The sequence below is a fragment of the Pterocles gutturalis genome, unplaced genomic scaffold (genome assembly GCF_000699245.1).
Source record: "Pterocles gutturalis isolate BGI_N339 unplaced genomic scaffold, ASM69924v1 scaffold7369, whole genome shotgun sequence".
Classification (NCBI taxonomy): domain Eukaryota; kingdom Metazoa; phylum Chordata; class Aves; order Pterocliformes; family Pteroclidae; genus Pterocles; species Pterocles gutturalis.
The window spans coordinates 16,325-41,956 of NW_010130521.1; the positions used below are offsets into that span (position 1 = coordinate 16,325).

Here is a 25,632-nt window from a genome sequence, read left to right on the forward strand (position 1 = left end):
GAAATACATTTGCATAAAGCGTTTTGAGGAGAAATTCACACAACATGAGTTGCCTCAGCAGTTGCTGGCCCCCTTGCATGTCCTGGAGCAATGCACAGTTCCTACCACCACGAGCGCTCAGAGATACGGGACTTACTGAGGTGACGTGTGACACTCACAAGCCTTCTCCTCACCAGAAGGCAGCGTCAGGAGTTTTTCTCCCTTTGACTAAGAATGTCAGCAATTTCAGCTTGACACAGAGCTGGCCTGGCTGATGGTCTAACATATAAATCACGGGTCAAAGATAAGATAAACACATACCAGTGTAGTCCTCGTAGCATTCACAAGTGTAGCCCCCTTCTCGGCTCCGGCACAGCCCATTGCTTCCGCAGGGGTTGGAGTAGCAGAGGTCAATCTCCGTCTCACAGTAGTCACCTGTGAAGCCTGGGGGGCATCGGCACCGCAGCCCGTTGATGGGGTGGATGGGGCGGAACAGGACAGTGTTGGAGCTGATGAACGGGGCCGAGCTGTCGAACTTCAGGACAGAGACGCACTTCATGTAGTTCTCACAGGGCTCACGCAAGCAGATGTTGTCATCAAAGGGCAGCACCCTCTGCGTGGAAATCATGGTCAGCAGGGTCCTGTTGAGGTAGATCTGCTCCTGCAGGTCCTCAGAGGGGAAGAACTTGTTTCGAATGCCACCAGGGAGCAAAGCTGAGAAGGTCACGTTCAGGATATTGGAGCTTACGTCCGTGTCATTTTGGATGTTGAAAACGAAGATGTCATCCTTGGCGGTGGAGAGCACTGTTGCCACGCCCTCCACAAACAGGGACAGGAGGGGAGAAAGGAACCTTTCCTGGGACATGTTCTCCAGACGCACCGTGATACTGTTGGTGAGCATGTCGTCCGTGATGATGGTGACACGCAGAGTGCAGACTGCCGTGACACTGTGGACACCGTCTGAAGGGAAGAGAGAAAGGTAACAGCAATGTCAGAGAGCAGGCTTCAACCTACAGACAAGGAGGCTCCCGCAGTCCCCTGGAAATAAAACAGACTTGGCAAGGCATTTCAGGGCACCAGGATGGGAGAAGGAAATATATCCACCTTCTGCAGTGATTACCAGTGCCTTTACTCGGGAAAACAAAACAAGGTCTCTTAAGGATTGCAACTCAAAGGGTCAGAGACATCTTGAAGAGCCTAGAACACCTGGAGAACATCCCAGACAAACAACTGTCAAGGGCTAGTGAGCAAACGGACAGCCCGAGAGCCCCAGGATGGCCAAGGGGAAGCCAAAGGGAAGCAGCCTCTCATGACAGCAACTGAGTGGATCTTCATACAAGTCACTGCTAGTCTACAACTGGTGCTGGGAAGCTGACACTTTTCACAGCACAGCATCAAAATTATCTTCTCCAGGCATGGTCTCAGGCTTAAGGATCCAGGACTATGCATATACAGAAAATTGTGACCAGACCTTTAGATAAAAATCACCTAAGGAAACACATCTTCACATCTGAACACCTGAACTTCTTCATTCCTCACACCTAATTTCTTCAAAGTATTTTATTAAAGTTAGAAAAAAAAATTCAAGCAAAATATGTCTGTAGTGAGACCTCTTCCATTTCATCCTTCCTTTAAAGAATTTCTGACATTGCTGTGGATGTTTTGCAATAAAACCCATAAATATACAAATATAGCACTAACACCTGACACTGGACTGAGAGATGCCACTGTAAAATCTCAGTACACCCTGAGGCCTTTCACAAGGGCTTTTTTTCTTTTCACACAGGCTTTTCACCTGAGGCTACATTCACAGTAGGACTGTGAACTGTACTAACTCTAGAGCATTCTGTCATTATGAAACATAATTATGACACAGTGAGTGTTATAATTAACCCAAATTCGATGTGACCATGGAATGGGAAGTTGTGTCATCACTGAAACCAAACCATTTCGTTTAATTCTGCCTCCTTGCTAACATTAAGGACCCATTAAGAAAACACAGATCACATTACAGAAAACATGGTTAGTATTACAGAAGCATCTAGAAATCCAAGGGAGATCAAGACTGGCTTCCAATAGGAAATGTTCCATCTCAGAGATCTCATAGTGTAAATAAACAACCAGAAACAGGGATAAGTTCATCTCATGAGAGAGATGAACCAGTTTGAGTGGCCAATATCAGTCCCACAGCGGGGTTAAGAACTGAATCCCGTTGTTCCCCTACGTCCCAGCTCAGTGCCACAGTCACAGCTCAAAGTATCCCAGAAATTACCGTTTCACAAGTGACCTACTATTACATTTATTTCATTTAAACCATAAGCTACGTGCAGAAATTGATTTTGAATCACATCAATGTAAAATCACAACAGAAACTGCATTTGAATCAATCTAAACCCAGTGTGAGACCAAAATTCCAATAGCAAAGATTGCTAAAGGTCATTTTTTTAAGGTTTACTATCTCAAAGTGAAAGTTAATGGCCCATTATGGTCTCTTGTAAAAGGTCTTTCAGAAACAGAAAAAGCATAATGGTTCCTTTCCTATTCACTGTCACAGCTACACCTCAAGTGCCTTTTGTTTTTTGCTCCAATAATATAGCAGCAATATAGTAAATTACAGCAGCATAATTAACCAAATGGCTTTTGACTCCCTCCTCCTGATCAAGTTATCTGTGAAAGCTCAGCTGCTGACTTTTTTCCACACTGAAGCAGCTTTTAGGCAAATAGAAAAATCTTTTCTCCTGTGTGCTACTTTACTACTGCCTATCTAAAACAGTCAGAAGAGGTCATTATTTGGGGTGATCTGTTTGACGTGCCCCTCACAGCAGCTCACGCGCCGGCTTTCACTTTCTCCCAAGTTTACAGAAATCTTTATCCCCTCTTCCTCAGACTCATTCTAGAAACACGTAGTTTCAGCCTCTATCAAGACCCAAAGCAGCTGTTAAAAATCATCAGTAGCCAAAATCCTCATTGTGACCTCCTCCTCCTGAGCAGTCTGTGGATTTCTGGCCAACAGACAATACAGGATGCACCGTATTTTCATAAATGACATCCTTAGACTAGTTTACCCACTTCTGTCAACTGCATGGCTTCTTCCCCTGAAAGGCCAGAAGCAGAACAAACTATTCACTTTTTTTTTCTTCCTAAAGCAATTGACTGTCCCATAGGGTGCCTGAACTATTTTGCTATTTGTTGCACAATACGCTACAGAAGTTCTCTCATACCAGTGAGTACGCTGGACAATGGGTCCTTTTCTTAAGAAAACACTATGATCTATAGCCCATGGTATGTATAGTAAGAAGACAAAATACAATCCACTGTCTGACAACGCACTAGAGTCTACAAACTGTCATAATCAATATCAACTGTCACAATATGCAAGAGCTTCCCAGCATTCAACACAGCTATTCTGACACAGTTAATAAATCACTGGAAAAAGCCCCATGTCAGATACCACACAGCCTCCTTGTTCCCCAGGCAGCACAAAAGAAAACTGGGCACAGACGTATAGCTGCAAAATGAAGTCGTGTTTTAAAAGCCAATTCAGCTTTGTGCAGCCCTGTTGCAGAGCATTAAAACAAAAAGAGAGTAAAATGGAGCTGAGTATGTGTACTATAGGCAACAAAAGAGCAGCAAGGCTATACAGGCTGCTGGACAAGCGCCTCTTTCATATCCCCAGTGCGTCTGAGAGCAGCATCACGGGATCTGATCATCTATTCATTCAGAAATTCGTGGAAAGTTAAAACAATCTGTGGTTTTATAGGACCATATTAGTATCTATTCTACTTGCAACAGACAACATTGGCTTTGAGGGTCTGGAACAAGGGCAATAAAGAAAGTGGAAATTTTGTCCTTGTCTTTATCGGGAATTGAATTAAGCCCTAAATACAGAGGTATTGAGATTCACACAAAATACTCCATGAAAGTTTCAAATGTTTACTGCCAAAAATGTGAGAAACATAATATTAGGAAGTACTGTTTGATGGAGCAGTAATACTTTATGTCCTTTCACTGTCTGACATGCCCACCATATGCAGCTATCTGATGTATACGCACAACCCATTTGTTATTCTGCTAAAAAGGCTCTAACAATCTGATTTTTAAAAGCTCTTATGATACAGCTATAAAAAGTCCTTATCATGTTTTGGCAGATGCAAGATGGCTTCAGTCAGGGGTGTGAAACACCCTGCAAGGGATGCTACGCAGGGGAAACCCTGGCTACACTTTACTCTTCGGAGCAGACCTTTGCACAGATGAATACATACATACACGCATGCAAGGCTACGGTGTCACCGGTTCTCACAGCCACCATCTGCTTGGCTTCAGCAAACTGGCTGGATGCAGGAGTCTTCCTGAAGGAGCTCTAAAAATATGAGCTATGCTGGCAGACGGGAAACGCAGGGATTCTGCTAAGAGTGGCCTGAGCAGACAGCCTGGACCTCAGCAGCACAAGCCCCTGCCACCCGGACAGTCTGAGAAAAGGGAAACACAGGATGGTCCAAGGAGGAGGACAGGATTTGACCCGTCCTTCTGCGGTGCTGGCTCCTAAAACCCTTGTACCAATGGCTTCTGTCACTCTGTCCTCAAGCTTCTCTTGTATGAAGAGGGGATTATGGCACTTACATGTACATTGTGGAGTAGTGGGTACAGATGCTGAAATACTGAGATACTGGGGCAACGAAGGCAACATGACTATCCTGAACAAATCAGAAAAGGTTCTTTCAAAAACTGTTGCAGCTAAGTTTAATCAAAAAACAAGGTGGAAAGATTAAAAAAAAGACTCTTAACGACTAGCACATCAATGAATGGACAAAGAAGATTCTGGACGGCTGGGTAGGTGCATACGAGAAGAGGTGTTCATTACATTATTTTATGTATGCTTTCTATAAAAGAAATCTCCAGGAGGTAGAAATCAAAGCAGACTGTTGTCTTTTGTGTTACTGTCACTGCTGTGTGTCATTCCCTTAGAAACAGAACTACTCATCTTCATCCTCCATCAAACTAATGAAAAGCTTTAATAGCAACCACATACCCTGACACACTACAAAGAAAAGAGAAGTGAGTAAGGCTGACAAGAGCTCAAACCTCTCTAAAATACACTAATAACTAGGAATTTATTAAATAGCCATTGTTTCATGGTTACCTTTACTTTACAACAAACCTAATCAAATCTGAGACTTTAATCTCAGCTTTCTATCTTCTGGCAGTTCATAAACCAATTAATTTTATTACGTAGAAATGTAAACACAGCAAAGTTGAACTGAAATGCATATTTGGCAATAGCAGTACCTGGCCAGAAAGGATCTTTTTGTTTGTTTTTAAGTTGGCAGAAATAAAGTAATTATCACTTTTTTTGGTTTGTTATATACAAAAGCCTTAGGACTGCATATCAAAGCTGAATATTTTCTAGAAATACTTTTGCATCAGAGCTTTCTTTCATGGATGGCTCAACCCACATCTATTCTAATTCTGCTTTATAACACATCTGGAAATAACAGATGTCTGTGCAAACTCCTTGGCTAGCAAAACGTAGAATAAAGACACTCCATAGATTCAAATAACCTCTTGCTCTTCCCAGCTCGTATGAAGCAGGCATGCCCACGGGTAGCAGCCATCGCTGGGTAACAGGTCTTTCAATGATCGAACCTCCACCCCACATTGCTTCCACCCATGTCTTTACATATGGGAGTTAATACACACCTAGTCCAGTACTAAGCCTTGAATTAATGATGAGGATGCCAGACTTTTAGCATCCTCTTCACCACTTAGAATCATAGAATCATAAAGGTTGGAAAAGACCTCAAGGATCATCAAGTCCAACCCAACACCACCTAACTCACTAAACCATGTCCCTAAGCACTTGGATGACAGCAGGACGTAAGTAGCACCAGCTCGTAGCAATGGAGATCACAGGCGACACTTGGCTGCCTGAGCAGAGCTGACACCCAAACCACACTTTCCTCTGAGCAAACAGCAGTAAAAAATCAGCAGATGTCCAGAGAAGTGAAATGCACAGTCCTGTGCTAAGCTTCAGTTTGCCTCAGAAACTCTGCAGCTCTTGCAGTGCAGAGTCCCTTCCTTGCATGTGTGCTTCCACCACCATGGAAACATTTAAAATACATAAAATACCAGTGTATTAATATCATCCCTTCCAAACCAGCGCTGTAGGCACTACAAAGCTTGACTTCTATGAGTAGAAACAGGAAGTCTATGAGCATCCATAAGACAAACACCTTGAAATATTTTCTACCTTATGGAAAACTTCAGGAGCCTATAGTGCAGAGAAAGAAAGTAAACTACACAGAAAATGGTGGGTGGGAACTTAAGTTAGATGCTTTGTGAAAACAGCAGAAAAAGTTACCAGGAAGGAAAATACAAATAGGCACAACTGTGAATTTACACAAATCTTGCATCTTCCCAGGTAGTGAGCAGCCTCACTGGAGAAGTGTTTCAGGACAGAAACTGCATATGTGACCCCGGTCTGAGTGCCTGCAGGGCACCTCACCAAGAACACATGGGCTAGTGTTGGCCACAGCTCTCTGTGCATCCCTAAGTAGTCCCTGTTTTGTCGTAGGAATAGACAAAAGGACAAATTTCTCTTTTGCTACAGAAAAGTGATATTACATGGTGCAATAACAGAAAAGTAACATCCATGAGAAATACACTCATCATTTCCCTTTGGAAAAACATAAACGTATTGTGCATAACATCCTATCATTTTTCAGACAGGCACTAATGGATTCTGTCAAAGCCTCCCTTTCCTTGGGATCAGAAATGCCGCTGACAAGCAATTCCTTCTTTATATCAAGCTGGATGAAACTACATGGAAATGATTCCCCTTGGCCACATGAAACTTACATTGTTGCTTTTGTCCCTTTGTTTCAGGCTGCCAGTCTCAGCTCTGTGCATTTAGGAGCACTGACTGCCAACACACGTTGTGGGCTTTGGAAAGGATATATAGAAATAATTATCAACTATTCACACAGTGCCAAAGGTTCACGTTGGAACCACTGCTCTGAAGAACGCTGAAGACCAGGTCTGCTCCAAAGCCCATTATGTCAACAGGAAGAGTCCCATTGACTTCAGTGGGCTTTGCTCCCGGCCAAAACTGGCCCTACAGCCAAATTCCCTGAGACTTTGCCAGTGCACTCACACAGAGCTTCACTCCTGACCCAGCAGCCCCGAACAACAGTCTGCCCAGGAAAAGGCTGAGGGTTGAAAATCAAGACAGCAAGAGCAGAAAGCAAAAGACAAGGGATGAGCAGGGCAAGCATGCAACAGCAGAAACATGCAACATGGACTGCACAGCATGAATTGTAAAGGGTGCAGGGGTTTTCCTAAAATCAGGTGTCTGAATCTGTACCTTGACATCTCCAAATTTCAAGAAAGGATGAGCAGCTGCAGCTCCCGTTCTGCACAGATGCTCAGTTTTGAAAACACTGGCCAGTGTTGCCCAGCATCCTTTAAAGAAAAGAGGGTTCAGAAGGGTCACAGAAAGGGGAAAGAGAAGGATGTGTTACCTGGTATTATGGGGGGATTTTAAACTACAGGGCAGGGTAAAACAGAAGGCAGCTGAACTGTGCGGCATATGCAAGCACAGTGGCAATGTGAGCTTAGTCCCAACTGAGCTACAAGGGAGGGGAGCACCCTGGGGAAAACAATGTCTTTGGGGGAAATGAAGGTATCTGGGATTAACTAGTCCAAGGCTGGAAGACTGCCAGAGGACAGGAAATGGTCCATGTGAGTGCCTGGGTCTGACTGCACCAGCAACCAGCCCTCGCTAAACCAGCACTAACCACTCTGCCTCCAGCACCATCCCGCTGCCACTGCACAGCTCAGAGCACCCCAGGGGACTGCCCCGGCCCACCCAGGAGCTGGGCTGTGGCTATGACAGCTTGTGCCCTGTCACTGCACTGCCACAGCAGCAGCAGCAGCCGCCACGCTCGCAGCTGTGAAATGAAGTTAGGGTTGGTGCAAGCAAAGGATCCCGACAAGTCTGTCCAGACACTTCTAGGCACAGCCACCCCCAATGTTCACAGGCTGCTTAAAGTGAAACTTTCATGTACTTCTTTTTTCAAGACAAGTCATCTCTTCATCCTGACAGAGATAGGTATCTGGGACACCTGGGGAAGGAGTGCAGTGGGATTTGGGGCTGCGGTCCCCCTGGCAGCAGCCATAGCAGTACCAGCTACGTCAGACAGCTGAAAACACACCAAGCTGTGGGAGGAGAAACTGTGCATAAAGCAACTGCAAACTCCCAATGTACGTAAGAGAAAAAACACGGACTAATTTTGGAATCATTATCTTTAACACAGCCTGTGCTGTTGAAGATTATTTACTTTGTACACAATACTGAAAAGAAAAAAAAACATATTTCAGTTTGCAGTTTGAACCGGGGAATAAGAACAAATTGATGCCAACTGGATTGCTCAACACTGTACAAGATTGCCATTCGCTTTTCTGAAACCAGCACCTGCAAGCTGAGAATTCTGAAATGTTAATTGGGTTGGTAACACTTGTCTGGAGGAATATTTCCAGAGGGTGGATCTGCTGGCAGGAATAAGCACTCTTGAATTCTGACTGCAGCGAGGCTGAAAAGACGCCTCACTTCCCCCAACACCTCCCCGCATCATCGCCTCTTGCTCTTCAGGTACCTGGGGCACACGGGGTACAACTGCTGAGGGGGATGAGATGCAGGCAGGGGAAGCTGGCAGGGATGCAGCAGTGCCTAGGTGGGCAGGTGGAAGCAGGTCTCTGAACAGAGAGCACAAGGATGAAGGATACTTAAAGGGAAGTACAATATGTGGGAAGACAGTGTGAGCATGCTAATAACCAGATCCTCTCAGCCCATGTTACTGACAAGGAGATTTCCCTGCTAGCTAAAATGCAAACTGATTTTCCTTCCTGGGCTCTGCACATCTCCATGCACCTCAGGCTGGTTTTCCTTGTTTGAGGACCGGCAAGGCTCCTCTGCCTGGCCATGCTTGGAAGCGGGGCTGCCCATTGCCAGGACTCGGGCCGGCTCCTTGCCTGGCATCGCTGGCTCCGGGCTGCACAGACCCTTGGAGGGGGAGCACAGCCCAGGAGCCCACCCTGCTGCTGCTCCATGGCCGGCACATGAGCTGCGACACAGCTTTTAAACTCCAGATGAAGAGGTGAGTTCCCTTTTCGTGCGAATATCCACGGAGACTGTGTGTCTTACGGCACTCATCGGACCTGTTCAGATGAAAATCTCTACTTCAGATCGCTAGAGCAGATAGATTCACAGACTGACTTGCTGGGGGCTCCGCCACCTCCCATGAGCTTGATCTCGTTTCATATACACTCAAAACTATCGCCTAATTACTGTGATAATTTTGAAGCCTCTCTGAACTTCAAAGGGAAAGGGTTTTAATATCATTTACATTTTCTTTCTAATTAAATGCATAGTTAAATGTCCATAGCTAAAAGAGAAGCACTGGTTTCCCAGCAGGCTCCCGTTGCCTGCAGCCACCCCTCGCAGTGCACCGCAGAGCTGGCTTGGACGGGGCGCTGCCGGGCAGGGGGAGATGCCAGCGAGCATCAGGGTGCACGAAGCCTGGGCACGGGGAGCCCTGTCACCCACTCACCCCACAGCCAAAAGGCTACTCATGGACATTTCTACCTTCCCACCTGTAACCAGTGGTATACAGGACTCGAAACACGTTTCTTGAAGATCCATGAAAGCACTGGGCAAACTAACTGCAGTCATGGGATGCTTGGTTTACCCAAAAACACACTTTGATGTCACTAACTCCACTTTGAAAGAGAGAGTCCCCACTCAGGGTGCCTGGCCGTGCTACCCGTGGGTCCTTCAGAAGGCTCCATTCTCCTCGTCCCTATGCTGCTATCCCCTGCAAACGTTTGTACTCTCTCAGACTGATTAAAGCAAGAACTTCCCCAGGCTAAGCCAGGGCTCTACTCAAATCTCTCTCTGCAGTTTCAAAGCAGGAGTGGACAGAAACTATTTTGGGGATGACAAGGGGGGTTGGGGGAGAGCTGGGGCAGAGGCCTGGGAATTTCAAACCCGGTAGCAGCGATAAGGAAGTTGCTTTTCTGCCTCAGTATTTACACCCGTACTGGCTACTAGTAACCTCAAAGGGATCTTTTCAAAACATTGTCAGCTAAACAAAATCTGTCAGGTTTATTTTTCTAATTGTCTCCATATTCCCATGTTCCTTTTGCCTGGAGATATGCTCTGCTCCTTGCTGCGACCCACAGTGAAATCACAGGGACACTACCCGGTGGACGGAGTTCAGGTTTGCTATCTTGAAAACAAAGGAGGGAGCAATGAAAAAGGATGATGGTCATGTTTCTCTGATGTAATTTTTGTTTATAGCCAAGCTTTCAAAACAGCTATAAACTGAAAGAATTATTGATAGACTGGGCAATGCAGAAACTTGCCCAGCTCCCTGAAACAGAAAATCACCAAAAAAATTCAGCTGTGGTAGCTCAACAGGTTGTTGACTGTGCTCATGCTCTGCTGAAGCACAGCTTGGGAAACTGAGAAGGTTCTTAAGCATATGTGCATTTTTTTTTATTATTTTCTGTAGTTTCAGTTATCGTAAGACCATTTGCAAATTAATATAAGGAAAAAACAGGGGGCTATCCACCCGGGGAAGGACAAGCAGTAATGGTTACGTGGCAGCTTCCACATGCACCAGGCACAGGAATGGTTGGTTCAGCTGTTCCTTCTGCCCCAGGAGATTTGAACATGCTTGATCACGAGGTACACACACAAGCAGGGTAACCCTCTCATGCTGCTTCAGTTCACATCCAATTTGTTGATGGGAGCAATGACTGGGGCACAGATGTCCCACCTGTAACACTTAAGTCCTAAAGGAAAGGTTACAGAGCCTTTATAACTCTCTCTTTTCTCTCCTTCTCTCTCAAGTTCAATTGATGTTTAAGAGCTTTTAATAAGAAGTAGATCAAAATCAAGAGACATGATGGAGAGCATCAAGGTCCATCCACTGGCATCCAACACAAAATACACCCATCTCCCACAGTCTGAAGCATTCAAACTTTCAGTTAACTTGACTTCATTAGAAATCCCCAGAATGAAAATATTTTCTTTGAGAAAATATAATGTTTTATCCCATTTTTGGTTTCCAAGGTTTTCTTTTTTCTTACTAGATTTTCGACTGACCAGTTTTGCTGATCTTTTCTGTTAACTGAGGTCTGCTGAATTAAGCAGAATAAGAGGCAAATATACAAGTAAGAAACTTGAGGAAACAAACTTAAGCAAATAAGAAACTGAAATTAAAAATATTTATTTTAATCACATGATTCAAGCAAAGAAATAAGAACAGAAAGATAAAATAAACAGACAAAAACACCCTTACCAAAGTTTTGTAGTCTTGGGAAAGACCAGGCACTGGCAATATTTATAGAAAAAATGCTGTGTACTTTGTCCAGACTCTCTGTTGATAGGCAATCCACACAATCTTTTAAAAATGCAATGCAAAAACAACAACAAAAAATTTATTAGCTAACCACCTACGTGTCACTGGCCACTGGCAATGAGGTCATCGTGCTCTTGGCTGCATGGTCAACAGAGAAGATTATTCTTGGATCGTGGCCATTAAAACTAGTATGCTGGACATGAATCAAAAAGGACAAAGCACTTGTTTCCCGTTTCTATAGTCCTGAACCTGCAGTGGGTATTTTTCTCTCCAAAACTTTCCCAAAGAGAAAAGTGGCCCCACAGTCAAAATCAAGGGAATGCAAGAGCTTGTCTCCTATCGCCATAAATCATCTTGGGAAGCCGATGCAGAGAAAGGGCAGGTCAAGTTATGACAGATGAAAGTGGGTAACATCAGTGACTCGGAGCCACTGGTGAAACACAGAAACTATACTGATCTTCAGAAACGATGCTGTAATCTCAAATGCCTATCTAATGACTTCTGTTCAGCTGAGCTGCAGAAATGAAGTCGTAACTACATGATTCACTTCTTTAAGAATCAGAAAAAATTTCCTGCCATACACTTTGTACGACACAGATCTTGAGCAAAACGGGTATTTTGCATTCTAGGACTAATATAATGCTACCCAAATATTTCCATAAGCAAAAGACTCTCTTTAAAGGAATTTACCATACTGAATAACACATGAAAACACTAGTGGTCTCAATACATCCTTGATCTTACCCAGCATTATCAGGGCATCACCAGGAGCGTGCCAAGCTAGACTCTGCCCAGCAGTTGCATGTTTCTGGACAAGGGCAAGATGACTGCGTCTTTCTCTTTTGGGTGATCGTTCTTTCCTTCCTGCTCTGCCAAGGCTGCAGACGATCCAGATCAGTGTATTTGGTGAGCACAGGGTATCCACCAGCAAGCAGAGGCTCACTACAGGAGAGTGCCAACACCCAGCAGGCATGTGCCCACCACTGAACAGGGCAGGATGACTCCATGTGCCACCTCCACCATGTGCACAAAGTTTTACCGGTGAAATGACAATTTATCCACCATTCCCAGGCATCCCATTTAAACTATTGCTCCTACCAGATTGCTGGACATCCTAACATCCACTAGCAAAGCCCTCTCTCTCCACCCAAGCAAAATTTCCAGGTGGAAAAGAGGACACATCCAGTGAAAGCTGGACATACGGTGACCTTAATGGTACCACAGAAGCAGCACTTTTTTTTGACTCCCATGGAATAAACTACCCATGGAAAAAACTTTCATTGTACACTGAGTCTTCTCAAGGCTGTTTGTATTTTCTAAGTCTAATGAATATATATCTCTCCTTCATTACAGCAGCAGTAGATTGCTATTAATATCTTTAAAGGCATTATTTTTCATTGTTTTATTTGTATTTTATAAAAAGATATAAAATACTGAGCCTATGCCAAATATCCTCAGAAACTATCACCATTAGTATTGAGCCTTAAAATGTAAATAATTCAGGGAAAACATGAAAATCCTCATTCTAGGAATCCTTACCCACTGATATCAGCAGAGGCTGAGCATTATGGGATTGCTGGACATGAGGCCTTCAACGCGAACTCCCAGACTGCACTGTCGTACAACTCCGGGAGAGTGCGGCTTCCTGAGAAACCACTGAGTCAGAAGGGTGAGCTTTCACCAAGCGTTAGCAGATGTCCTATCACCTTTCCTTAAAACATACCAAACCCCTGTGTCAGCCATTTGCATGCATGCAATGTGGGATAAATATTATCCCTGAGCAAGTACAAATATAATTTTATTTTTTAAAGGTCATTTTAAAAATTTTGTACTACACATTGTGAAAAGCAGTTGTCTGTGAATCAGGATTTTCTCCGCAAAGAGCTTATCTGAATTCCTGCAGGATGCTTCATACTGTGGAGTCATCTCCCAAGAGCTCAGATAATTGCTGAAATTTAATTAGTAGAAAGGATTTGCTGCTTCAGCATCCAGAGCACACTTTTTCACCACCTGAGCTCTGAGGCCATCTGTATGGATGTGACATCGGCTCCCTGGACCACGCTGTTGAGTGCAGCCACTCGTTCTCTCTCTGCACTGATAAAATCAGGTTTACATCATGGCCACAATACAGTGATACAGTTCTTGGAAGAAAAGTGCATTTTAGGTATTTTCTAAAATTTCCTCAGTTTGCAAAAACCTCTTTAGCCCTGTTTAGATTTAGGCTGATATTACTGTACTTGGCCAGTTCTGAGCATCTTCATGAAGGAGTTTTCTAAAGGCTGACAGGGCACCAGTTATAGCACGGGCAGCTACTGCACTGGGTAAATAACCCCTGCAAACATCCTGTGGGCCCAGGAGGAGACCTGCTCCTTCTCTCTGCAGGGCACACCAGAAAGCCATCGCTGCTTCCCACCCTGCAAGAAACCCACTGATATCTGAGGTGGGTACATCAGACAGCCAAATGCTACCCATGGTGGTCCACAGCTGCAGGACCTCCCAGCGCTGGCTGCCTGAAGTATTAATTTCCTTGAATGTCTCACAGGTGAACTCTTGGGAAAGGGAAGCACAGGTTCAGTATTTGCATGGAAAGCATTTCTCTCTGGATGTGACAGCTGGTAATGGGGAGAAAGGCAAAGCAGCTGCAACCCAGATCAGGAGAGGTTTACAGGGCTGCTGGGGTGCTTGAGCAGCACAGGCAGCAGTGGCTCAGCATGGGGCAGTCTTACTGAAAAGGACAGCAACATTCCCATAAATGTGTGCCTGGAAGGGAGAGGGCTTCGGCACGCTCCAGGTCAGAGGTGGCACAGGCAGAAGGGCTGGGGCAGCATGGTGGCCAGCAGTGATACCCAGCTGTCACCCAATCCGGCTCCACCATTTGTCACACAGATGTCATCCCTCATGTCAAGTAAACACAGAGCAAGATGCACACAAAGGTATCACGACAGCTGGCTGCAACGTCTGCAGATAGCGTCTAGTGGAGAAAAATAAATTTCTACAAGAAATCTCCCAATCTCGTGTCACTGAAGCCAATACAAATTAAAAGAAACATCCATTCCAGTGAGCCTTTCATTGGGAATGACGTAGATAATTTCTACCATCCCATATATATTTTTGATGTCTATATGTAACTCACAATCCTGTACAGAGCCCCTGCTCCTGACCTCCAGCTCAGGCTGTTCCCATTGCAGCTGACTCCCGTGACTGCTGAAGAGAGGTGGATGCGGCTCCTCCTCCAATACCCCCAAAAGAGTGGAGAACTACCCCAGAGAACCTGTCTTTTACTCCTCTTTTCTTTTTTTTTTTTTCCCCTTCCTGCCTTCCCAGCCAAAAAAACCTGCTGCGTTTGTAGCTACAAGGATGCAGAGCGGGACAGTTCACGTGGGTGAGCTACGCTGAGCAGCGAGGCAGAAGCAAGCTCCGACAGTGTGCTTTGCAAGGGGTGGACTGTTCACAGGTGTGAACACCACTGTGGGGTGGGCTGTGTTTATCCAGACTTGAGCCTTCACGACCTCTAACTTACTCTAATTTCACTACAGTAAAATTTAAAAGGGCTTCCCCAATTGCCCAATGTACTTCAGTCTCTTTAAAATCCCCTTTCTCATTAAGGATGGATGTATAATTAAAAGTTTTAAAAGGAGTAAAATTTCAGGATGGACAGATGTACAAGGATGAATGTATAAGTAAAAGCAAAAAAACCCAGTAAAATGTCAAAGATCATTCAAGCTTAAAATAAAATATTCTAGACTCCCCAAAATTACCAATTTGTCTTTGCCTCTTTTTCAGAGACCTGTTTGGTGAGTGAGACATTTTGCAGTGTCCTCTTATGGAAATCCAACTCCATATTCTTGTTCCAGGACTGTTGCTAGCTCCATGTTTAATGGCTAAATCCTTCTGCATTTCTCTCTGAAAGAGGCTCTCTCGTGAACAGGAAACTGCACTGTGATACCAGGCTCCTGTGTTGGGCAACTTACTCTTTAAAACAGCTCAAGCTCTGTAAAATGACCCCTCTTGACTCCCTTTCTCAGTTGGCTCAAGACATCTCCTTCATTAACTCAAGGCTTCAGAAAATGCTGTAACAGGTGGTTCAAGTTAAGTCAGCACCAAAAAGAGGAAACATTTTAATATTGCATACCTAATGTACTTTTTTTTCCTTACATCCACACTCATAACCAGAATTTGTGTTTTTTTTGTACAAGTCCATGACTCATACCCAGACACTACGCCAGGCCAACAGATAGGACATTGCAATTTATTATTATATAGTATCATTTAATATCTGCTGCATTTTACTGACCGAGTCACCTAGGAAGCGCAGGATGCTCAAGAGACCATGAGAATAGAGGGGGGCTCCTTAGGTCTCTGAGGGCATTCTGTACCTCTCTTTCACAAATTAACTTGCCAATCAAGCAATGATGTTTCTGTATTACTTTAAAAGTACTGATCTCACTCAGTGCATACTGTGCACTGCTGTGTAAGTGGTGGGATGTGAATAATTACACCGTCCTAGAAAATACCAAACGTAATACCAAATTACCAGCAGAGGCTTAGTAAGAAATAATGTGACGCCAATGAGGTCATACCAGCATGACACACAGCACAGTTCTCCATTGCCGCTTGTCACTGTAAAATAAATATGGTGCTTCCCTCTCTTCCTTTCCGAGTAGAGACGAACATGCTCAGCAGCACTTAACTCAAAACAGTCTCTACTTGAAGGAGCAAGTGGTGAAGGGACAGGGATGCTGAACTGCCTCAAGGAAAATAACTCTGCCCTGCAACATCTTTGTACTGAATTATTCTAGATTTGCACACAGGTACCAGAAGGCAGAATCTGGCCAGATCACTTTAAAAAGACTGAACTGCTTGAGATATTAAGACCTGAGAACCCACCTCTTAATACGCCATTGCTCTAATTTCTCTTCTTAAAGCATTTGCACCAGTAATCAGAGGTGATCACTGAGCTCTATCCTGCACCTTTAATTAAAGTCTGTTTCTGAAAGCCCTGTCTAGAGGCTAATCCCTCTCTACTCAGCTGCTAGATTTGCAAAGCAGGGCAAGGAGGCAGATGCACGTTTGGGGAGGTGAACAGGGCCCTGTTTGGCATCCCAGACTGTCACAAAACATCTACTAATACTGAAGCCAACTACTTCAAATGCAAATTGTCTCCAGTCAGCAAAAAAGTGGGGCAGAGAGGCACAAGCAGGGGAAAACCATGAATGCAGATATGAAAATTAATCATTCAAGGGTAACTGCATATTATTTTTGTTCACTACTACCACTGTGGGCTCAGGACCTGCCAGCTCTTGTCTGGAGCAGATGCTTATGTTGGGGTAGACACAGAGACCTGCAGAGCTTACAAAGAAGAAAACTGGGAACTGTAGGAAGTCCTCCCTACAAGAGCTCAAAGAATATGGGAAAAAGGAGAACTGGCACACCAACAAAAGCAAATTTATACTCAAAGGAGTAGTGTAGTGGCTCATAGGATCCTCACGAGTCAGGGACCTGTGTTGGAGTCACAACTACATGACTCACACGAGCTCATGTGAGATGTGAGCTCGCCTCTCACCGCAGGCATGGGGCATTAAGATTTCCGCACCATTATGGTCACTCTGCTGCCTCTGCTCATGAAGCATTGCCACCTACCCTCTGTTATGCCAACATGGCAAGCCTCCATCTCCCAATATGGGATTTTCCCTATGTTTCATCTCCTCTCACGTGTCTGCACCTCTCAGAGCGGTCACAAAGTCCTCCCTCCTATTCTCACTGTAAACTTCTCTCTTCTGAGGCACCTATGGGAAACTGCCTGCCTGTGACAGAGCAGGCACAAGTGGCTTCAGTCACTGATGCCTTCTTCACATGCTAATGTGGATAAGGAAGGGTCCCAACTGCAAACGTAGATGTAAATGTACATGGCTGACTGTTGGCCTTGCCCGTCCACCATCCCTCACCCACAATGAGCCTGACAAACTTTTACCTTCTCTTTTCTCAGCCCCAAGGGATAGATGTCTGTTCTGTGTTTGTACATCTTGCTCTGGGTCTCAGCAGGCTCCTAACATACAAGAAGAGAACAGTAACAGAGCAGAGGTGTCTCTGCAGAAAAGGATTGGTAGTCGCAGCACATATGTTTGTGGAGAATTTACTGTGTGGGCTTAGGGACTGCTCAGACTGACTGAGCCGCAGCTCCCACAGAGACCAGTGCATGGAAGAGGACACACATACCCAAACTCTCCAAACTCACAGTCAAGAAGCAAACATAAGACAAAGCCAGGAGATGTAGAGATAAAGCAAGTGACCACGACTGGTAGCTTCACAGTGAAGAGCCAGACCTGTGGTCTGTAACAAAGTGAATGGGATATGATTTTGCTTTCTGGGAGCTATAATGGGATTAATACAATAAACGTATGGAGGGAAGATAACTTCAGGAATAAAGGGGAATTTTCAGAGTTGGTATTTTCAAGTGAAAATGAGCAGCAGGCATGACAGTGCTTAATAGGATCATGCTAGAAATGTGAGACTAGAAAAACCTCTCTGAGATGGCTCTGAAACCCACTGCAGGTCAGCAGAGACACCACAGAGCAGCCAAAGGATGCAGGAGTCCTGCAGAAATGGACCTGCATTGGCAGGACTCACGGAGGCTTTCTGTGATGAAAGGTTAGTAGTAAGATTAAATGGTCTTAAGCAAAGAGGGTGCTAACCTCCCTATGTTCACAGCTGACAATTCAGAAGAGCTTCAAGATAAGTGGAAAAAAATAGGGGAGGCACTTGGCTCAGAGGTCTCATCACTGGCTCCAGCATAAAGCAAAAAAGAAAAGACAAATTAATTATTTTTCTTATTTCCTAAATATATATTCTCACTTCTCAATTTTAGGCCACAACACGTTACAAGACACTAAGCCACACGTTGTACACTGATGGCTGGTGTTTGCCTCCGCTGCTGTCAGCCCTGCAGTATGTGAACATCTTCCTAACACACACATACCTCTCAGGTCTTTGTAATTCGACTTTTCTGCAAGCCTGGGGGAATGGCTGAATACATGATTCTAAAAATCCAACCCTCCGTTGGCACTTTTTATGGCTTAAAAATCCCTCAAAAGTCAAAATAGTAATTAGAAGAGTGAAATATAAGCACTCGGTGACTGCTACATTAATGCATGTACACACAATGTAGATGGCATGGGAAACAAGCAAGCTATGGTAAAAACATTAATAAACAATGCAATTTGTGACCTAGGCAACATCATCAAACAGAGAACAACCACTCTCAGACCTGCAGTGGAGAGAGGGAACAGAGACAAAGGCAAAGGGGTGGGTGATGCAACGCTAGACGTTGCTAACAAAAAAAACACAACCGATAATGCAGAAAAATAAGGAGGTGAAACATTGCAGGAGCGAATAAATGGCGTGAAAACCAAAGCAACTGTAAGAGGCAACTGAAGTTGGATATTAGGAAGAGATCACAGCACAATATAAACTTGCTTGGCTTTTCATACCATGCAAAGAGGTATGGAATTTTAACTCATTACGTGTTTTCACACACTGCAACAAAAATATCTTTATTTTCTGCTAGCAGAGCTACAGAACAGTTGTGTGATACAGAAACAGTAGAATCTAATTACAAGAAAAGAGACCTGAGAGGTCTTATAAATGAAAACAAGAACAAGCTGGCGATGCAGCAACACAGTAGTTTTAGTAATCATGGGTTAGTAATGAACATAGCAGCCAGCATAGTTCAAAGTTATTTGCCAAACACAACAAGAAAATCTTTAATTCTAGTGATGCTACTATCTGCAGGATTTAAACATGACACAAGATAATTTAATCCAACACGAACTTCGCTGGTTGCACTTTTCCTATGTAGACTAGTTACTGACTTTATTGATACATGATAAAAGTTAAATGTGTTTAGAGTGTTTTTATTTGAATTAACAGAGGTAACTTAAAGTCCACCTGGACCTAAGAGATGGCCACGCTATGTTGAGTTCACAGCTGCTGCATGTGCCAATCTAACTGGCAGCACCACACGTACTTTAACTGTCACCTCCTCTAGTTTAATTTCTCTCTCCCGCTGCCGGTTGCAGTGCAGCATGTGGGCTTGGCTCTCAGCAATTCATGAAGTCATCTGGAGAATGCACATTCAACATTTCAAGCCAGGACTCCTCGCTGAGCGCGGGTTTCCCAGACAATCCAGCCGCCCCAGAGGCCAGCGCTGCTCTTCCTCCAGCAGCTCCCCCCGCACGGCACAGCCCCCCAAGTACCGGTTTGTTCAGCTCAATTAAACAGCCCCTCGTCAATGTGCCTTGAGAAAGGACAAGCCTTCCCTTCTGACAGAGATTTAAGCTCCTGCATTTATTATATTCTGGCTGGTTTCAGAAGGATGTACGCCCATATTTAGCCTGGTGACACAGTGACAGGCACCAAATGACGTTTGGGGATTTTAGAAGTAGGAAATGGTTGGTTTCTATTCTTGATACCTTTGTTACAGAAAGATACTAAGTGGTTCATGTAAATGAATCCAGGAACACTAGACTTCCTAGTTAATCTATTGGATATATTGATAAAACTGAAATAATAGTGAAATAATAGATTATATATAAAGAGTAAATATTTACTCTGCTTCTGAATCCTCTCCTAAGGTCACCTCTCGAGCCACCTGGTAACACATTTAGATTTTAAACTGCAATTTACCAGTAAAGGGTCTTTTAAAAAGATGCCCATCAAGAGCAACACATTTTACTGTTTCTTGAGCAGACACACCCCACAGTTGTCAGAGTGAAGACATGATCTTTTACCTTAAACCAAATCCCGGACACCCAAAAGGCTCCAACAGGCGCCTTATGCTCAGCAATACGCTGCACTGTAACCCTCCTGCTGCGGGGTGGTAGCTCCGCCCTTATCTATCATCTTCAACCACGAGAAACCTTCTGCCATCCTACCTCCTACCTGACAAGCTCGGGAGCCTGTTCTACTCAACACTGCTGCCCCAGAGGGAATAAATGACAAATGTCAGCTTACTAGCTCTAAGTGTACTCCTCCTCCTTGCAGAGCTGAGAGCGAGGAGCTGAAAGGTGATGTGTGTGAGAGTGTCTTTGATACAAGGCCAAGAATCGACACCAACAAGGTAATCAGGCCTTCAAACCAGGCATGCACATCTGGGACAGCTTCCATCTGACAAGAGAATAATCCTATTAATATGAGCCTCTGACACAAGGTTGACTGCTGCGGAAAAAGACAAAGATTAAATGAGTTTAACGTGGCTTCTCTCTGGCTTTTACTGGCATCCCAAAGTGTAGGGAGAGGGGGCTTTTGCACCGAGGGGTTTTCTTGTGGATAGGTTCAATCCCAGCTCAGTCACTCTGAGACCTTTCCAACTAAAAGGTGGCCTCTCAGACGTGACTGTGGGATTTCACACAGACTATTCAAAAAGCCAAGCCCTGCACAGTGACCCCCAGCTGCTCGTCGGGAGGGAGAGCAGGACTGTCCCCACGCTGCACAGGGTAGGACTGTCCTCGACACCCCGTGCAGTGCAGGGTACCACACACAGGTGAGGATGCCACCAAGGGCAGGAGACAGTGCCTCTTGCCCAGCATCAAGTTCAGCAACAGGAGCATCCACCCGGGCCTCTCACTGGGCTCCCGCACACTGGGCTTTGTGGGAGCGGCGGGTCCCCTGCCACAATGACAATGGTCTATGAAACATGCATCCCCAGCTCCTATCGGCAGGGAGGGAGGGAGACAGCCTCCGGAGCACAGACTGGGTCAGTCAGGAAATGCACTAACCCCAAAAGAATGAGCGACTCGCTCCTGCGGCTGATGTCAGCTGCTCCTGGCTTCTGCCGCCTCAGGTGAGTTGATTCATGCACTTTATAGCTGTGAAATATGAAAGATGCTATTGTTCCTCGAAGATACCCACAGGTTGTAGCTTCCACCCTGTTTGGCCCTATCCTTGCCTCCTTACCAGTGTGGCCGAACCACAACTTTGCAGCCCAACACTGCCAGCTTTGGAGAATCTCCACTTCAGGTTGCTCCTTGGCTAACCCTTATTTTCTTCTCCTGAATCCAACTAACCATACCTCTAAGCACACAACACCATGGGAGAAAAACTGAACACAGAAAAGGCTTCAGCTCAGCCCCAGGTCTTTCAACTCTTTTCCTGATCTGGTTTTGGCTGCCTCCCCCGCCTTCGTTTTTTCTCACCAGTCTGGTGTAGGTAATGAAGACAGAATATGCATTTTGCCTCCAGCAATAGTTTTCTTAGTTCAGATCAGCTGCCTCTGACTGGCGTAGACAATTCTGGTACAAGAACAGGATGCAACTGAAGTAAGAACTTAAGAAAAACCCAATGGCTAGTTTACTGGCTGCTTCAAGAACAGACTCTACCCTGACCCTTCTTGCCTGCAGCAGCTATGGTGCTTTGCCGTATTGCTGCTCTCCTGCAAAAAGCAAGACCATACATGCGCCTACAGCTGTTCCAGAGGTTGATTCGGGCTGAGACGCACAAGTGTCTGTGCTGCTGGAGACAGGTGGACGCCTCCACACTGACCTGGTGAAGGTGATAGTCCCGCAGGACATCTGGCAGCCCAGCAAGACACTCTGCACCTGGCCTGGGACACCCAACCTTGGTGGCTCTGCCAAGCCCCAGACAATGGCTGGAACCATGGATGTGCATCGCAGCTTCCCCAGGGGAAAGCCAGCATTCAGGTGAAACCTGGCCCCATTAAACCAGCCCAGCAATTAACATCCCACAGCTCTCAGCACAAGAAAATCAACTACTGCACCACTTGAAATGTAGCACATGTATATACATGAAAATACTAAAAAGAAGCTTCAAAAGATATGCTGAGGAGAGAGGAGGAGCTTGGGGAGGCTGAGCGCTGCCCAGAAAAGGAGCCTACAGCAGTTTTTGTCTCGTTGCCTTTGCCAGTTGCCTTTCATAAACAATGTTTGGGAGAAAAAGCCTCCATAAATGTCAACAATTGCATTTTATTACATGATCCACGACCTATGTGTAAATTGACTCAATTTCTTAATTATATTTGCCTTTAGATGGTAAGAACCATACAAAAAATTGGTATCTTTTGTGGAGCTTCAAGCAAGCAAATTACCGGCTTCCGGAGCCTTCCTAACATCTCAGGAACTTCTGGCACAAGCTCATTCAAGGAGGAGTATGGAAAAAAGAATACGTTTGTGAGAAAGAATGTGTATCATCTGTTATTCCCATATTGCTCCAAACCAGAGCAAACAGCCGAGCTCAGGTAAAGCGCAGACACACACAGCATGCCTTCTCACAGCACTGGAGAGGGAGAAAATTCAGCCGGTTAACTTGTATAGGCTAGTATTTGGAAGGTTTTACCAACATTTTTAAAGCATGCTGGGAGAAGCACATTGATCTGTCTCCACTAGACTAACACAGGCTGGCTTAGGGGTCAGCAGCCGTTCAAGGCTGGCACCTAGGGGATGTTCCCCCTCCTTGTATCAGAGACTACCTTTGCCAAGAGAAACTATGAAGTTATTGGAGAAGCTGCAGACCCAGAAATCGACAGTGCTCAGGTCTGGGAAAGACAGTGGCACCCTGCTCCCAATAGATTTTATTGATCACCACCCTATGTTTCTTATTCCTCATTTTATTCAGTGGATTTCAAGACTTATTGTACAGGACACAGAGAACTAGCAGAGTTAAGCTGCAAATGTTGGTCTGGTCACTGAAAGACTTCTTAAAAGCAAAGCTAAATAACTAAAAATTTAAAAATATTAGTGAGCTGACCTTTTGGCACCAAATTAAAGTTTACCTTGCAAATTAAATAATAATAAAATGAGAAAAAGAATGCCTTCATAGAACACTGCAATTAGACGATTCAAACAAAAAGACACGCCAAACATTTCAAATGAGGACAGGAACACCAATGTAATATCCTTTCCTGTATGGTGGTTATTTCATTTGCAACTATCATTATCATTTTACCATTTATATCAGCACATAAAGCAAGGATTAAAAAAAATAAAATGAAACAGCTTGCAGATTTTTTTTCTAGTCTGGAGTTCCCAGTTAACTATTATTAGGTGGTATAATCCATTCCTGAAGTGCACTTCACTCCTTGCCTCTAATGCTCCCAGCTTAGGCTGCTCACTTCCTTCACATTTCAGCACTAAACCTCCCTAAAATGTCCCATGCACCATGTCCTATGTCCAGCCATCTCCAGGCAGGGCACAGACAGGGCACAGGGCCACCACAGCGGCAGCTCCCACTCCGCTCCTCATCGGCTGCCCTGTGCCGTGGCACTCAAATGATGCTTCTGGCACGCTGGGGATTGCTGAGCACCACCTCAGCTAACACCTTTTAAAGCTCCCTCTAGATAAGATTTGCAGAAGCAATGCCTGTGATTTTTGGACTACCCAACCTCTCTGAGCACCAAAATGCAATGATAACAGCAAATGTTAAATTGGAAACACTATACAGTTTCCAAAGTGCACCAAAAGGCCTCTCAGTGCTGTTTTGCAGGCCACTATTTCAGAAACAGGAGCCTAAGAGACTTCAAAAGCCTTGTGTTCTGCAAATGAAGCCTCTACTGCAGATCTTTTTCAGTGCAAGGAAGAAAACAACCAAGTGCTCCTCCGCTCTGCATGGACACAGAGAGAAAAATGCTCCTTTCTGGGATTTTTGTTTGATGTGAGGGAGATCTGCAACTGCAGTTGGTGTATAGCTTGGATACTCTACTTGCTAAGATTAGAGATACCTCCCAATTCATACCAAGCCTCATTTTGAGGAATAAGAGGCAGACAGAGAGCTAGCCATATTGAAAAAAATAAAAGTAAGCAACTGGAAAAATCATTATAAGATCTTGTATCCTACTGCATGGTTTCAAAAATGCTGGTGAGGTGTCTCATCTTATGTTCCTTCCCAATTCAATTTACAGTTGAATTTCTAATTCTAGATCTCCTCAAGTAAATTTTTTTCCTAGAAAGATACGTGCGCACTAAAAATGTCTATTAAGAATTTAGGGATGAAAGGTTTATAAGATTTTTTTTTTTTAATGTGCTGAAAATCCCACTTGCTGCATTCTAACCTTTCAGTATTTTAAAGAGTCTTGTTGCAACCTGTTTGTGGTGCATCTCTGGCTGCTTGGGAAGCAGTAGCTAACACGTACAAAATATAAGACTGGTGACTAACTATCACGGGAACAGGTATCTTCAGGGCATGAGAGAGGCATAACCAAGCATCAGCCTTCAAAAACAGCAAACGTCAACCATCAGAAACTAAGTCCCCCATGAGCAATCTATGCTGAGGAGCTCATAGAGGAGCCAAATGGTATTAGTCTCTTCTCAAACCTGTTTCAGAAATGCACTGGTTTGGGAGGTGGCTGATGTGCAGACTGTTCCCCCAAAACTTTTCTCTCCCTCCTTCATGCTCTGCTCTGCAGAGTTCATGGAGTCACCAGAGATGTGTCTGCAAACATGGAAGGAAGATCGGGGAGGATTCTCATTTCCATTGGAACAGGGTATTTTTACTCTTTTTTTTTAATTTATTTTTCTCTGGTCTATATGAGGCAAATGGCCTTTCCATTTCCAGTAAAGCTTTTGTTTGTGAAGGGTGGAGACATTTGTTTTTACAGTCTTTACACAGACTATTTCAAAAACACAGCTTTCTTGCACTGTGTTGTGTAAACAGAGAGCAACGATTCACCTATCCACAGGCTTCAGCTGTTAACAAGTAACCCACACCTTGATGAAGCCTTTTGTGAAGAAAAGGATAAAAAGAAATACTACTATCCAAACAACCACCTGATTACTATTTGAGCTGTTCTGTTCTACTAAGCTTGTGTTCACCCACTCAAGAGGCCTCCCAGAGAGCATAAGGGACCAGGGGATTTTCTTTTAGGCAGGTAACACTCCACACTGGCCACAGAAAGTATCTGCCTCTCCCTTGAAAGGAGAAAGGAGAAAGCTGCCGGCAATGGCTCTGCTGGTGTCCTTGCAGCTGTGTCAGCGTGCACCACTTCCCACCCAGCATTTCTCCTTAGTGAAATCCCTGTGCCTAGCCCATAAACCCACCACTGTCATTACCAGACACAGATTTTTGTGTATGTGTGTGTATAAAGCAATTAAAAAAAAAAAAAAAAAGTCTGTTAGAGAAATTCAATAACACTGTTTGGGGCTGGGTACATGGTACTGGAGCAGTACTATTTGCTGCCCCAAAGAAGTGGGAGGCAGGAGCTGCCCCTCCAGCCGCAGGAGTCACTCCA

The 25,632-nt window shown here is 44.6% G+C and overlaps 1 protein-coding gene across 1 annotated transcript in view; it reads right to left on the reverse strand.

Moving 5' to 3' along the window:
* Positions 1 to 300: 300 nt before the first annotated feature.
* The window catches only part of LOC104466722 (cadherin EGF LAG seven-pass G-type receptor 1-like), a gene marked incomplete at both ends in the record, with an annotated part of 71,019 nt that continues 45,687 nt past the window's right edge, over positions 301 to 25,632 (reverse strand). Inside the window, one exon of the mRNA XM_010080246.1 lies at positions 301 to 939. Within this exon, the coding sequence (XP_010078548.1) occupies positions 301 to 939 (639 nt within the window). The remainder of the gene's footprint in view (positions 940 to 25,632) is intronic.